Below are 15,400 nucleotides of genomic sequence, written 5' to 3'. Positions count from 1 at the left end.
CACAATGAATAATCTATTTGAAATAAAAATGTATCTAAAAATGAATTATCTATTTCAATTTTCAAAACATTTTTTTAATTCTACCATCTAAATAATATTATTTTCATTATTTCCACTATTTGATAAAAAATATTTTAGAAAAAATTTCATTCTCTTTTATTTATTCTTTTTTTAATATATTTAAAATGGTTAATTAAATCATTTATTATACTACTCAGAGATTATGTTTTAATAGAAATGATTGTAATTTTGCAAAAGAGAATCATTCGATTGATATATAAGTTGGCCGTTAAAGATTATATTTAATTTGATCACTCAGCCTAAGTTTCTAGCAGTAGATGCGAGAAATTAGTCTCACTTATGTAAGAATCAAAATTTACGAACAAGCACCGTCACTTGTTCCGAGAGACAGTAACATACTCCGGCAGCACCGTATATCATCTTTTTTTTGGTCGAAAGTCGAAACCCGTTTATTATCTGAACCGACCCGCTTTCAATCTCTTCTATAAAACCCTCTCTTACATCCCCAATTTCTCATCCTTCATTTCTTTCGTACGCAAACCCGATCCTAGTTTCCACTAATTCACAATTTTCACGATCACATCACAATTTTCACAACCACATCACAATTTTCGATTCCTTCTCCTCCACAGCGTAATCGTCGCAATTCACCATGGGTTACGAAGACAATCCGTACGTTTTCCCCCTTTCTCTCTGGAAATTTGTGTTAGGGTTTTGATTTTCGAGTCTATTTGATTTAATTTGCTTTGGTTTTGCATTTTAGGTATCGTGATGAGGATGGCGAACCGTTGATGGACTACGACGATGTGCAATCCGACGGCGAAGCGACACCGGAGCCGCAACAGCTTGACGATTTTGAGGAGGAAGACGTTGATGACTGGCGTGGTCGAGAGAGGTCACAAACGCCGGTGCATGACACCGATTCGTCAAAATCGAAGCCTAGGAAGAGGCTGATTAAAAAGAGCGACACCGGGAAACAGTCAGGGAAACTGTCGGTTGCACCGGAACTCGAAGATGAGTTGGAGGAGGACGGTTATCGGGGGATGGCTGATGAGGAAGAAGGGAGGAAGAGGAAGAAAGGGAAGGATAGTGGATCTGGGAAGAAGGAAAAGAGGCTGAAAGGGGGGGAAAAGAGGTATGGTGAAAGTAGCGGTGCAAAGAGTGGGTCTAGATTTGGGGGTTCCAAGAAAGCGTTTGGTGGTAAGGCTGGGAATGATCATGATGGTGAAGTTAAGGAGATGTGGGATACAATTGCTGGAGGGGATTCTGAGGTATTATTTTCTTTGTCATTTTCCATTATCAATTCATGATTCAATTTTAGTTTTATTGACTGTGTTACTCATCAATCTAATAATTAGACTTCAGTCTCTTATCTAATTTCAATTGATTTGTTCCTCAATCAGACTTTTAGATCTTTGTTACTTCAAATTATATGTTTGAGAGGTTGGGGATGATTAGTATATGTGCATGAGTACAGTGGTTACTTTATTTCTTAATTATGTGAACTTTATGGAAATCCTTTTCCCCATTTTCCTTGATTGATCATTATTAGTTATGTTTTCTAATCGAGGCACAATGCCATTCTTTTCTTTTGATGCTGGTGATTGTCCGGAGTACATTTTTGGTTGTGAATTGTATCTGATGCTAGTTTTGGTGTTTCCTTTGTCAAGGATGATCACGAGGGTAACAGGAATATGGATGATGACAACTTTATAGATGACACTGGAGTAGAACCTGCTTTATATGGTTATGATGAACCACGGTCTCCTGGCGATGCTCCTCAGGTTGACACTTTATTCCCTTATTTTTGTTGTAAAGATTTTCTGCTAAAATTTTAGTTAAATTAAATCCACTTTGTTTGATAATATTGTCACCACAAGTTCTTCAAGTCAGCTGTAGAATGTTTGGAAATGAAATATGTAATGGTTGTGTTTTGAGGTCTTTCTTTCTTATTTATAGTTTACTCATTTTGTTTTTGTACATAATCAATGATATGATTTCTTGCAATGTTTATCAGAAGCTTTTCTGATACCTTTTCTCTGTTATGTGATTTTCTAGGCAGAGGAAGGTGAGGAGGATGATGAAGTTAAGGATCTTTTCAAAGTGGGTAGGAAGAAGAAGAAGAATGAGAGGAGTCCTGCAGAAATTGCTTTATTAGTTGAGAATGTCATGGCTGAGCTTGAGATTACAGCTGAAGAGGATGCTGAACTTAATAGACAGTTTAAGCCTGCTATTAATAAACTCAAGAAGTTGCCTCTTCTCCAAGAAGTCCTCTCGAAGTAAGCTGTTGATTGCCTGCTACTTTAGATTGGCTTTTTGTTAATCTTGTATTTTTTCCTTATTTAAGTTACTTTTCACCTACTATTTCACAGGAAACAGCTTCAACTTGAGTTTTTAGATCATGGAGTGCTAACGTTATTGAAGAATTGGCTTGAGCCACTTCCTGATGGAAGTCTGCCAAATATTAACATAAGGACAGCAATTTTGAAGATTTTGAATGATGTAACGAGTTGATACCATTAATAATGATTTATACGCAATTCGTTTTTTATAACCAAGATTATTAATTTTGCATTGTATTCATTTTTTTGTTATGCAGTTTCCCATAGACCTAGAGCAGTTTGATAGAAGAGAACAGCTGAAGAGGAGCGGTCTTGGAAAGGTGGGTTTCTGTTGATTTGATGATGTGAACAAAACAATAGGGAGGTGTCTACATGTAGCCTTTTGTTGGAATTTGGAAGTAATATCTTAGACCAATATTTTTAATGTTTTGTCAGGTGATTATGTTTTTATCAAGGTCCGATGAAGAAATCAATGTAAATAGGAAATTAGCCAAAGATCTGGTTGATAAATGGGTAAGTAGTAGAAGATATTAGTTAATTCTTGCTCTTTCATTATCTGTTATCCAATTTTCAAAGGTGTCCGGTTCTCCTCATGAGTTCATAATTAGTCAGATTGATATTTTTGTTATCTTCATTGTGATTTCAGAGCCGGCCTATTTTTAACAAGAGTACCCGGTTTGAAGACATGCGTAATGTTGAGGATGATAGGGCTCCATACAGGAGGCCATCTGTTAAAAAGTATGCTTATACCTTTCTTTTATTGCTTGGTCCACAGGAAATTATTAGATTAGATTTACTTATTGCATTAATAACATGTTGGATTTATAGAGTTATCTTGAACTTTAACAGGCCAGCAAATAAAGCTGCGGGGATGGAATCTAGAGATGGCGATCTTGATTTGGATCTTTCACAGTAGGGATTGAATGATGTTAATAAACTCCTTTTGTTCAGTTTCTCTTTAGGAATCACTGATTTATATCCGGATGGTAAATTTCTAATTGTAATGCAGGCCTAGGGCTGGACAGTCGTCTTCCAGGCAACATGCATCAAGGCCAGAAGCAACACCTTTGGATTTTGTTATCCGCCCCCAATCTAAAATTGACCCTGATGAAATTAGAGCACGTGCAAAACAAGGTTCACAAGACCAGCATCGAATGAAGGTTGGTGTTTTTTTTTCTCTTCAAAATTCTGGCTTTTTATGCAAGTGTACATGTGAACAAAACATGAAGATTGAAAATCATTTTCGTTGGTGTCATTAGTTGTAGACTTTGACTAAGCATGGATTGTTGTTAACTACACAGATGAATAAGAAATTGCAGCAGTTGAGGGCACCAAAAAAGAAGCAGCTTCAGGCTACAAAACTGAGTGTGGAAGGTCGTGGTATGGTCAAATACTTCTAAATGTGACACCAATACTGGATGGATTTGTTTGTTGTACTGAAGAATTTGATGGGGGATGTCATCAAAATACACTTCCCTTTACTGCATGTATCGTGTATTCTTGAATTGGAAAAGTGAAAGCCATAGAACATTGGGCGATTATTTACAATTTTGTGTTTGTTATTTCCTTAGTCTCAAAATAATGAAAGGTTTGTCATCAATTTGATGTAATGAAAATGTGTATTCTGCATACGTTATTGGTAGAACTAAAACGCGATTGAATCTCAGCAGTACCATCATTTTTTACTAGAAAAAGTATGGTTAAGCTAGATTATTTGGGCTTTCAAATATTGTAATATAAAATTATTAACCCAACAAATTAATTACTATTGGAGGGTGAATTGCGAAATTGTAAAGGTAGTATTGTGGAAAGTGAAGCCGTGTAGGATTCTTGTTAGTAATCAACTAGATTTAATAGAGGATTCTTGATGTGTATCGTTCATTGAGGATTCTTCGCAGATAACATGAAGTGGTTGCCATAAATCCTAGTAATTGAGTGAGATGAAAATTGGTTGACATTTGAAAATAAAAAACAAAAACAAAACTCTTGATACATAAGGGACCAAATAAAATATAATTGTGGAAGATTCAGTCACACAGGTTTTGGATTCTAAAGCACGTGTACTAAAGAGATTAAATTAGCAGGTCTTAACTAATTAGCAGTCTCAATTAGATAATACTGTGGACTTGAAAATCTCAAGGAAGAGTCGCAACTGCGAAGGTACAAGAACAATAACAGGAACACTGGCAAATGAGACTGCTGTTATTATAACTCCATGATGTCCCTTTAAGAGCATAGCAAGTGAAGCACAGAAGGCAACTATCATGGATACCACAGACAAGAAAAGAGCAATAAGGCCGAAGAGTAACCTTAGCGGTAATGACTTGAGGAAATCCTTTTCTGCATAACGAGCTGTTAGAATTCCAATGAAGAGTAAAACCGAAGTTGAAGAAGTGAAAAGAGAGATTGCATCTGCTATAATGAATATATTGAATGTGTAGTCATGTAAAAAGAGTGGAACTCCACTGTCTTGATTGTTTCCACCAGGGACAGTGAAAGCTGCAGCAAACATTATGGTTGTTATGAGTGTAGCTACAAGTGTAAACGAGCCTGCCGTATCTTTTGCCCATTTCTCCCCAGCTTTCACCATCTCCCTGTGGCTTTCTGTAAATATTTCACGAGGCTTCTTATCGTCTGAATTTTTAGCTTCCTTACACTTTGGGTGCACAATTCCTTCCACTGCCTACACCAAAAACTTCCATGTATTCAATCAATCAAACAATGTTAAACTATATATAAATAGTGAAACTCACATGAATCAATCACCTTAAACCATAGAATTTCTCTTTGCATCTGCATAGCAGGACCAGATCTACGATCAAGATCAGAGGAAGGTCCTAAATATCCTGCCAAATGCAACATGGAATTGCCAAAAACGTCTACGCGACATTTAACAATCTCCTTCCGTCCATTTACAGTTCCATCACGTATGAGTTGGAAAACAGCTTTTCTACGATTAAGAACTGCATGTGAAAATATTCCTCTCTTATTTTTATCAATAGCCCATAACAGGTCAGGGTTACCCTTCCTCATTGCATCTATGAACTCAATAATTCCATGCTTAGCTGCTTGCAACATTGCGTCGTAAGCCGAAGCATCAACCAGTTCTGATTCCTTAAAATCTTGAATTCTTTGGAACAAGCAGTTCAATATTTCAAGCACTAGTAGGTGTGTCATTTTCTGATTATATATTTCCCTTATTCCTGATAGATACATTTGGAGGTAAGTAATTACACTGCTCACAATGGGCAATGGATGAGGGATGAAAGAAAGAATAAAGACGAGTCATTTTCCTACCCGACAGTTTTATTAGTACCGAATTCTGAAATGACATGTGAACATATATAAGTAGTCGACCTGAAAATGTGAATAACAAAAAATACTAACTAACTCTATATTGGGCTTCATCACAAGCATCTTCAACCTTAAAAGAATTGGATAATCAAAACGTACCTAAAAGCTTTATTGACGATATACTCAATATCCATCCACACAATCTTCCTAATAAAGAAAAAAAAAGAATGATTAATCTTTAGAATTTTCTATTCGAATATAGAAAATAAAAAATTTCATTATTCCATACCTGTGAAAGAAGTTTTATGTTGTTTTTCTTCCTTAGCAAGATTTGGCAGACTCACATTTATACTGTATAACTCATGCATTTCTCTTTCTGGTAATCTCAAAACTAAAAAAACTAGATTAGTCTTGACTCTGTCTTGACATTAACTCTAAATACAAATTAATTTGCTCAAACAAATGAATCGATATATAGAAAACAACTTAAAGCAAAATGTGGCCACTAAAAGTATGAAGGTAAATGCTAAGTTTCACTAAATATCATGAGATGTGTTGAATTCAAGTTTGAGTGATTATGTCCAAAATCAATAAATAAAATGTTGAATTTGTAAAGGAATAGACTCATACCCTCGTTGTCTTATGTTTTGTTTGAGAGTTTGAGAAAAATAAATAGGAGAGTTTTAAAAGATAGGAGCGTTTTTAAAAAATGGAAAGAATTGAGTAGAAAGAAGTTAAAATTTTAGCTTGGAAGAGTTTTGAGAGATTTACTTTTAGTCCGTCCTAGTTTGATTTTACATTGTTATAATAGTTTGAAAATTAAAAACATATTAACAATAAACATTTAATTATTATTATATACAAAATTATTCTTTTAAAATATGATAAAATTTTCTCTATTTTTTTTGTATTTAAATATATATTTTTCGAAGCTCTCATCTCCTAACTCGCAAACAGAACCTTAAGATTTTAGATGAATGCGTGGTGTCAAAGTCTCTTAGTATTGTGAAACTTATAATTTAGGATTTATGGTATTCAAATACATGGTAGTGGTAGTAGAATACAAGATGTCTATATTCAACTACAAGTGTGACATTTTAGTTTTTAAGTTAGTTGTTTAGTTGAGTTTTGTGTGTAATGTTGTATATATACCCTATTGAAGAGTTTAATGAAGGAGGACTCTCTCTATTCCACCATATTCTCTCTCTCTCTCTTACTCAATTGTGATATTGTGTTTCTTGTTCCAACAGTTGGCATCAAGAGTCTGCTTCATTGATCTAGCTAGTGTATGATGACATCAATCTCAAATGAAAGAATCCATGAAAACCTTCTAATTCTTGATGAAAAGAATTATAACAAGTGGTGCAAGTAGGCGGAGGTGGTGTTTGGTTATCAAAACGTTCCTGAAATGATCAAGAATGGTGTGAAATCAATTGAAAGTGACACAACTGCTGCACAAAAGGTCGCACATAAGAAAGAAAAGACAAATGATTAAAAAGTTTCATATCTGATACATCACTGTGTTGATGCAAATAATTTTGAGAAAGTTGGAGATTGTGAATCTTCAAAGTAAGCATCTAAAACTCTTGAAAAAATATACGCAGGAGCAGAGAAGGAAAAAGTGATGAGGTTACAAACTCACAAAAGGCAATTTGAGTTAATTTAGATGGAGGAAAAAGAAAGCATAAGTTATTATGTAACAAAATCATGAGATTGTGAATCAGATCATAACCCGTGGAGAATCAATCAGTGAATAAAATGTGGTTGGGAAAATGTTGAGATCTTTAACATCAATATTTGATAATGTGGTTATGCAATTGAAGAGTCTAAAGATCTCTCGAAGACGAGCAAAGAAGAGTTGCAAAGCTCTCTTGAAACACATGAATAAAGAATGGATGAAAGAACCATTGATAAGGAAAAGGTAGAGATTGCACTGCAAGCACAATTCAACCAAGACAAGAGAAGAAATGGAGAGTGGTATGTGAATAAAGGCAGAGGAAACTATCACAACAATGGTGATTAGGATTCTCAAAATCTCAGCAAAGCAACATCTAAAAAAGGTGAAAGTAGTAACAACAATCACGGTGGATCTAATAATGGCTATAAAGGTGGTGAATGCTATAGAGGTAGAGGTGACAAGAAGAAACTTGACAAGATCAATGTCCAATGCTACATATGTAAAAAATTTGGACTTTTTTCTAATCAATGCTATGACAACAAGAAATATCCAGAAGAATATGAAGCAAAGCTTGCTAGACAAGAAAATGATGATGAAAACAACCTGTTAATGGTGACTGTTGCTAAAGGGAGTTCTACTCGATTGCAAACATCTTGTCGTCGAATACACAAATCATGTATTTGATTACCAGCTAAAGAAAATGTGTTTGTAACCACTAAATGAGATGTTGAATGCAGTGATCAATGATACTTTGAATCAGGATGCTCAACTCACACGACTGGAAGGAAGTATTGGTTTGTAAAAATCAATCAAGCCATGAAGAATAAGGTGAAATTTGAAGATGATAGCACACTAGCAGCAAAGGGGTTTGGTGATGTATCAATCAAGAGAAAGAATGGTGAATATTATTTAATTTCAGATGTGCTGCACATTCTTGAAATCAAGTGTAATCTTTTAAGAATATGACAATTTATTGAATATAATTATAAGATTCACATGGAAGACAAAGTATTGAGACTTCTAGATTCAACGGGAAGTTTGATTCTAAAGGGCCCTTTTTCAAAGAATAAAACCGTCATGATTGAGATCAATGTGGTGTAGCATAAGTGCTTGGAAACAACTGCTAGTAGAGAGGAATGAATTTAGCATTATAGACTTAGGCATCTCAACTTCAGACATCTCAATTATATGCAGATAAATGGTATGGTTTCAGGCTTGCCAAAGATACCTATACCATCATAAGTGTGTGAAGAATGTGTTTAGGCTAAGTAACATAGAGGTAGTTTTAACAAAGATGCAGGAAGCAATACCAAGTGTCAACTTAAGATGGTGTATTATGATGTATGTGGACCTATGCAAGTGGATTCAGTAGGAGGTAATAAATACTTTGTCACATTCATTGATAATTTTAGTAGGAAACTATGAACATACTTTATCCAAAGAAAATATGAGGTATTTGAAGTATTTAAGAAGTTAAAGTCCATGGTGAAAAGATAAAGTGGTCACAAAATTAAAACATTGAGGAAATGTGGAGGTAAATATGTCTCAAATTATTTTGGCAAGTACTGTGACCAAGAAGGTGTTGTTCATGAAGTGGTTCTGTACTATACACCTCAACAAAATGGAATTGGTGAGAGGAAGAATAAGTCAATCATGAATATGGTAAGAAGCATGCTAAAAGGCAAGCACTTGCAAAAATAATTGTAGCGATAAGTTGTGTTCACTGGCACATACTTTTTGAATAGGTGTCCAACTAAGAAGCTAAGAAACATCACTCCTGAGGAAGCTTGGTCAGGAATGAAACAAAGTGTAAGCCATTTGAAGGTGTTTGGATCAATTTCCTACACATATGTCCCTGATCAACTGAGAAGAAAGCTTGATGATAAAGGATAAAAAATGATACTAGTAGGGTATCATCACTAAATAGGTGGTTACAAGCTCTATGATGTTGCAAGCAAAAAGAAAATGATCAATAAAGATGTAATTTTTGATGAAATGAAAAGCTGACAACAAGTGGTGTCGAATACAAGCCGTATGTAGCCGAATACCATAAACCCGGTACAATACAAACAATGCTTGAAGAAGAAAAATAAATAACAAGGAGAGTCCAAAAGGAACAAAATGTGAGGAGATCAACAATACAAAGAAGCATGCTTGTTAGACTACAAGATTGTGAGGTCTTATTTGATAATGAAGTAACTGATAATGATGACCTTGCCCATTTTGCACTTATTGTGGAATCCGAGCCTATAAACTTAGAGGAAGCATTAAGTGATCCAAAATGGATATGTGTAATGAAAGAAGAGCTGAAGTCAATTGAGAAGAAAAAGACATGAGATTTAGTTAATCTATCTCAAAGAAAAAGGCAATTGATGTGAAATGGATGTTTAAATTCAAAACAAATCCCAAAGGTGACGTGAACAAGCACAAGGCTAGATTAATGGCAAACAGATTTCTGCAAAGAGAAGGCATAAAATTTGAATAAGTCTTTGTACCTATAGCCAAAATTGAGACCATTATAATAGTTCTTTCAATTTCAAATAGCAAAAACTGACCCAAATATCAAATGTATGTCAAATAATCATTTTTAAATGGTCAATTAGAAGAAGAAGTATAGGTAGTATGTGATCTTGGATTTGTTGTAAAAAATTAAGAATTAAAAGTATACACATTAAGGAAAGAATTTTATGGGCTCAAGCAGACACCTAGGGCCTGAAACAAAAGGATTCATGGCTTTCTAAAGGAGCTAGGATTTAACAAGTGTGTATCTGAACATGGAATGTATGTCAAGAAAGATGCAAACAAAGGAGTGATCATCATATGTCTTTATGTTGATGACCTACTTATCATAAGAAATAATGATGATTACACTGGAGAGTTTAGGAGGGACCTAATGAAGGAGTTTTAGATGACTAATCTTAGCCACATCACATACTTAATTAATATTGAGTTTCAAAATACAAGCAAAGGATTGCTTATGCATCAAAGGAGGTATGCACTTCAATTTCTGAAGAAGTTTGAAATGGAAAATTGTAATCCTACCACAACACCTGCAGAACCAAGGTTGCAACTATCAAAAGAAGAGGATGAGAAATTAGTTAATCCAACACAATATAGAAGACTCATTGGATCCTTGAGGTACTTGTGCAATACAATATTGGACTTAGGATTATAGTGTGAGAATAGTGACTAGGTTTATGGAGAAACCAAAAGGGTGAATGGACTGTGGCATCATGTTTCAAACATTTACCAAGGGAAGAAGTTGAAAATTACTTGGATACACTGACTCTAATTGTTGTGGTGACAAAGATGATAGGAAATCAACTGCAAGGTACATCGTTCCATATGGAGAACCAACAATCTATTGGTGCTCAAGGAAGGAACTAGTTGTGGCACTATCATCATGTGAAGTTGAGTACATTGTAGCATCTTTGTGTGGTTGATGAACCTGACACAAAAACTGTTCAATGAGAAGTGTGATATGTTGACATTGAAGATTGACAATGCGTCTGCAATAAACCTTTCCAAAAATCCAATTTCTCATGGGAGAAGTAAGCACACAGAGATAAGGTTTAATTACTTGAGGGAGCATGTGAGTGAATGAAGATTGAAGTTGGAACATTGCAAGAGTGAAGATCAAATGTTTGACTTACCAACCAAAGGTGTAACAACTAAGACATTCAAGAGATTGAAAATCTAATGAGCTTGGAGGCATTAGAAAACATGAATTAATGTGGTGCATTATGAAACGTGTAATTCAAGATTTATGGTATTCGAATACATGGTAGTGGTAGCCGGTATTCGAATCCATGGTAGTGGTAGCCGAATACCATGTTGTGGTAGCCGAATAGAGGAAGAACAAGTCTCTAGTATCTATTCAGGGCACTTTATCATCCACCCAGGTATCTCTTTCAGCTGCTTAGAGGGAGTTAGAGTCTCTGCGCCTTGAGAATGCTTCTTTGACTCAACGTTTGGTCAAATGTATGTCCGTCAACCTTGAGGCAGTTTCGCAGTCTTTTGAAAACACCTTGCAACAAGTGAAATATTTTCACCATCCTCTGCATATCTCAAGAGAGCAGGTTTGGCCTCATCAAATGATCAAAGATAGAGAGACCGTCTCCTTGTTGGGATAGTGCTATTGCACCTTTTGTGTGTGTTAAAGTACTTTGTAATAGAAAAAATATGTTCATATATACGTAATGAAGTATTCTTTTTTACTTGCATGTAGGAGTGCTCAAATTAACCGATTATTTAAATTATTTATATTCAATATCCAAACCTGGATTTTTTTTTGAAAACTTAAAAAAAAATTATTATTATTTTTTGAAAATAAAAAAGTATAATTTTTTATTTTTAAAAATAAATATTTTTTCTTAAAATAAAAAAATAGATTTTTTAAAATAAAAAATTCTTGCAAAAAATGATTTAAAAAATAAATAAATCAAAATTAATTATAAAATTAATTATGAATATAACAGATTAATAAAGGGTTTGTAACCATTTAAAAAAAATGAAATCTATGGGGAATCGATTGCATGTAGTCACACGCGCATGACGTTTGCGATAATACCCCTGACTTATGATTTACGCAATGGGAAATTGATGATATAGTCGCACATGCATGGCATTTGCGACAACACCCCGGACTTTCTTTGTGTGTGTTTAGCGCTGCGGGAAATTGATTGTTGTATTCGAACGTGCGTAGCGTTTACGATAACACCATTGACTTTTTTTGTGCGTGCTTAAAACTTTGAGGATTTGATTGCTATAGTCACACGCACGTGAAAATGTAACTCCTTTAAAACGATCGTTCGGGACAGATATGATCAGCTCAGAATATATATATATATATATATATATATATATATATATATATATATATATATATATATATATATATATATATATATATATATATATATATATATATCCAAGTACTCTATTTTCTTATATATATATATATATCCAAGTACTCTATATATATATATATATCCAAGTACTCTATTTTCTTATGCAGTTTTTCTCTAATATACTTATGAGATAGGAAAGCAAAATCTTACTGTTGTAAAGAAATTGCCGTATGAATCCATAACCGCTGCCACTTGGGAAGACAGAAGGCATGCGTGCCAAAGCGTATAATGGTTGTACGCTATCTGATTCTGATTTCGATTTGTGAGCAAGAGGCATTTGTTGGAATCGTTGGAGTAAATTCAAAGCCACACCTAACAACACAATGTCATTTACAAAATCTAAAAAACTCAGCTTTGTAAGATGGAAATATAAAAGAGGCAATACTAAGCTAATAATTGCAAATTTAATATTGATCTGCCATCAATTGATAATACTCTGGATTTGCTCTGTTTATCAGAGTACTTATTAAAGAGGAACTATCAAATTATTGCGACTAAAAAATGAATATAAGGTATTGCCTAATTATATGCAACTAATAATAATTACTAAGACATAAGAGAGGTAAAATATCAAAACCAACTTCAAAATTACGATTTAGATAAAGAGGTTCCTTCCTAACAAAGAAACACATATAAGTATTGAAAATCTAGTGTGTTAAGGTTTTGTTCTTTGAGTCTTTGTATTCTTATTCTTTATTATAAATCTCTAAAGAAGTCTAAATTGAATATTCAAAGCATAGAAGTTGATTATTAGTTGGGTTGTAATTTAACATCTTTAATCTGTTGAAAACATAAATCATTAAGGTAGTGATTGAAAGAAAGTGATAAGAGTTCTCATATTTAGGAAAGTCCTAAATAGAAAGACATGAGTAGTATTAGGAAGTAGGTAATTGTACTAATATTATTTAGAGTCAATTTTTTTTTTGGGTTGGAATCCCCCCAAATATAGGTAACATTGTACTGAACTGAATTAATAATTCTCTTGTGTTCTTTATTGTTTTATGCTTTAAATTCTTTAGTATGTAATAATCAATTATAAATTGTTTTATGTGGTACACATTGTCCAAGACATTGTGTCCAACACCTGTCCTGCGTATAATAAAAATTCAGGTGGTTAGATGATCATTAGAATCATTCAGTGGCGAATGAGGAAGGATCTTTGTTTTGAAAGGAGTATTGGTTGGAGGGAGATTGTCTTTGTTTTATGTTACGCCAACTCTATATGTTGGAGGCAGAAGGAAATATTCCAATCGCAATATGAGAATATCATGGTGAGAGTTTGAGGGTCTAAGTTACGGGTGACATGTGAGACTTTTTGCTTGAGAGGAAGAACATATGGAAGACCTTCATTCTTTGTAAGATAATATTGTTTTGTTTGATAATGTTGTTGATAATTGGAAGTGGACTCTTGATTTCAATGTTGGCTACTCGGTGAAAGATGGATACCACATTCCAATATATAAAGATCAAATCGGCCCCAAATCGATCAAATCTCTCATTTGGAACAAAATCACGTTGCTTAAAGTGTCTATTTTTGCGTGGAAGTTAATCAACTATAAGATATCTACTAAAGCCAATCTGGAGCGACAAGAATAATACCTTCAGGCTTAAGGAGGTGTACACGTGGATGCAAAAAATATGAGAGCTCTCAACATATATTCCTGTAGTGTGAGTTTTTTTTTCTCCATATTTGGAGTTGTGTCCTACAACGACTAAGGTTTCTTTGCGTCCATATGAATGACATCACTGGTCAGACCCTTCAATTTTTTGGATCCCATTCATTTAGTAAGGAACATTGTAAGTGCTTTCAAATCATTTGGTTGGCGAGAATATGAGTTTTTAGGGAAGAAACAAATTTGCATACTTTCAAAAACAATGAATAAAAACTTTCACATTTGATGGATAAGGTCAAAATTCTTTAGCGCTGGAGGTTGAAAGCCAAAAGGCCTAAATCATTTATTATAGATTTAGGTTCTTGATGGAAAATCCATCCCTAATATTGGATATTTCATTGTGTAATTATATTCCTTTTTAATTCTCTTTTGCTTTCGACTTAGTAAAACTTTGTTTTAAATATTCTTTAAGGTTACAATTCTTAAAGGCTACCTTGACTCAAGTTGCTTGTATTGCTTCCCACAATTTCTAATGGAGGCTTCAAGGACATCCTCCCCGAGTCTTAGTAGTTATGATCCATTAAACACAAATGTCAATTCATTTTCTTGTTCTGTTGTTTCTGATGTGAATAAACCTAGCACTAACTCTTTGTGGCACTATATGGCCGACCATGCTCATTTTCCTGCTATTAAGCTCGCTTTAAAACATTGTAATATGAATGCCTCAAATTAAGGACATACTGTGTTTCACAAATCTTGTTGTTTAGGAAAATCTCTTAGAATACATGCTCCTTTGTCATCCATTATATATCCTGCTCCCCTTGAGGTTGTTCACATTGACCTTTGGGGCCCTTTACCCCACCCCTCTAGTTCTACTTTTTATTATTACATCGCTTTAGCGAATGCTTATACCAAGTACAATTGGATCCATTTTTTACAACTGAAGTCAGAGGCTCTACATGCCTTCAAATTTTTTCTTAGATTTGTCAAAACTCAATTTAATACCACTATTAAGGCATTACAATCATATTATGCGGGATAATTATACCATTCACTAAGTACCTCTCTCAGTTAGGTATGTCACATAGACTGACTTGTCCTCACACCTCACCTCTCATCAAAATTGCAATGTTGAAATGAAACATAGACACATTGTGGAAATAAGGCTTACATTGTTTTCTCACTCAACCATTCCCCCTTAAAGTTTTGGACCAATTTTTTTCTACCTCTGTGCACATAATCAATATGCTCCCAACTGCTTGCTTAACCAAGTTACACTCTCATTATCATGCCTTGTATCATAAGCTACCCATCTAGAAATATATCAAGGTGTTTGAGTATGCATGTTTTCCCTTCATAAGACCTTATAACAAGCACAATCTAGAATTTTTATGAGTTAAGAATGTCTGTATCAAGGAGTATTAACTCAACACAAAGGTTCCAAGTGTCTCAACAAATTTAGTATAATGTTCATCTCCAAATATGTTGTTTTTCATGAGCACCACTTCATTTTTCTTAACATGTTTCAATCTAATACTACCT

At 34.2% G+C, this 15,400-nt stretch overlaps 2 protein-coding genes across 2 annotated transcripts in view; one reads left to right on the top strand and one right to left on the bottom strand.

Annotated features, from left to right (window-relative positions):
* Positions 1 to 262: 262 nt before the first annotated feature.
* On the top strand, positions 263 to 3,994 carry LOC127119800 (protein IWS1 homolog 1). Its single transcript, XM_051050123.1, has 11 exons — positions 263 to 693; positions 785 to 1,292; positions 1,692 to 1,805; positions 2,080 to 2,300; positions 2,394 to 2,523; positions 2,621 to 2,683; positions 2,799 to 2,876; positions 3,010 to 3,101; positions 3,213 to 3,275; positions 3,373 to 3,523; positions 3,665 to 3,994. The coding sequence occupies exons 1-11, from the start codon at positions 674 to 676 to the stop codon at positions 3,761 to 3,763; spliced, it is 1,539 nt and encodes a 512-aa protein (XP_050906080.1). The 5' UTR covers positions 263 to 673; the 3' UTR covers positions 3,764 to 3,994.
* Positions 3,995 to 4,354: 360 nt separating this feature from the next.
* The window catches only part of LOC127119798 (uncharacterized), a 35,107-nt gene continuing 24,061 nt past the window's right edge, over positions 4,355 to 15,400 (bottom strand). The window contains exons 3-8 of the mRNA XM_051050122.1: positions 12,396 to 12,557; positions 5,947 to 6,048; positions 5,817 to 5,864; positions 5,661 to 5,720; positions 5,130 to 5,566; positions 4,355 to 5,046 (exon numbers count right to left, since the gene is read on the bottom strand). Coding sequence (XP_050906079.1) covers positions 4,468 to 5,046; positions 5,130 to 5,566; positions 5,661 to 5,720; positions 5,817 to 5,864; positions 5,947 to 6,048; positions 12,396 to 12,557 — 1,388 coding nt within the window. The 3' untranslated portion in view covers positions 4,355 to 4,467. The remainder of the gene's footprint in view (positions 5,047 to 5,129; positions 5,567 to 5,660; positions 5,721 to 5,816; positions 5,865 to 5,946; positions 6,049 to 12,395; positions 12,558 to 15,400) is intronic.

Source organism: Lathyrus oleraceus, chromosome 2 (assembly GCF_024323335.1).
Source record: "Lathyrus oleraceus cultivar Zhongwan6 chromosome 2, CAAS_Psat_ZW6_1.0, whole genome shotgun sequence".
In the NCBI taxonomy this organism is placed as follows: Eukaryota; Viridiplantae; Streptophyta; class Magnoliopsida; order Fabales; family Fabaceae; genus Lathyrus; species Lathyrus oleraceus.
Note: the sequence above shows the minus strand (reverse complement) of the source record. Positions and strands in the feature narration are given on the sequence as shown.

Bases quoted from the DNA above. Each gene is read 5' to 3' on its own strand.
- LOC127119800 (XM_051050123.1), top strand. From the start codon at position 674: ATGGGTTACGAAGACAATCC. The intron at 1,293-1,691 runs GTATTATTTTCT...TCCTTTGTCAAG, and splicing joins TTGCTGGAGGGGATTCTGAG to GATGATCACGAGGGTAACAG. The intron at 2,684-2,798 runs GTGGGTTTCTGT...ATGTTTTGTCAG, and splicing joins AGAGGAGCGGTCTTGGAAAG to GTGATTATGTTTTTATCAAG.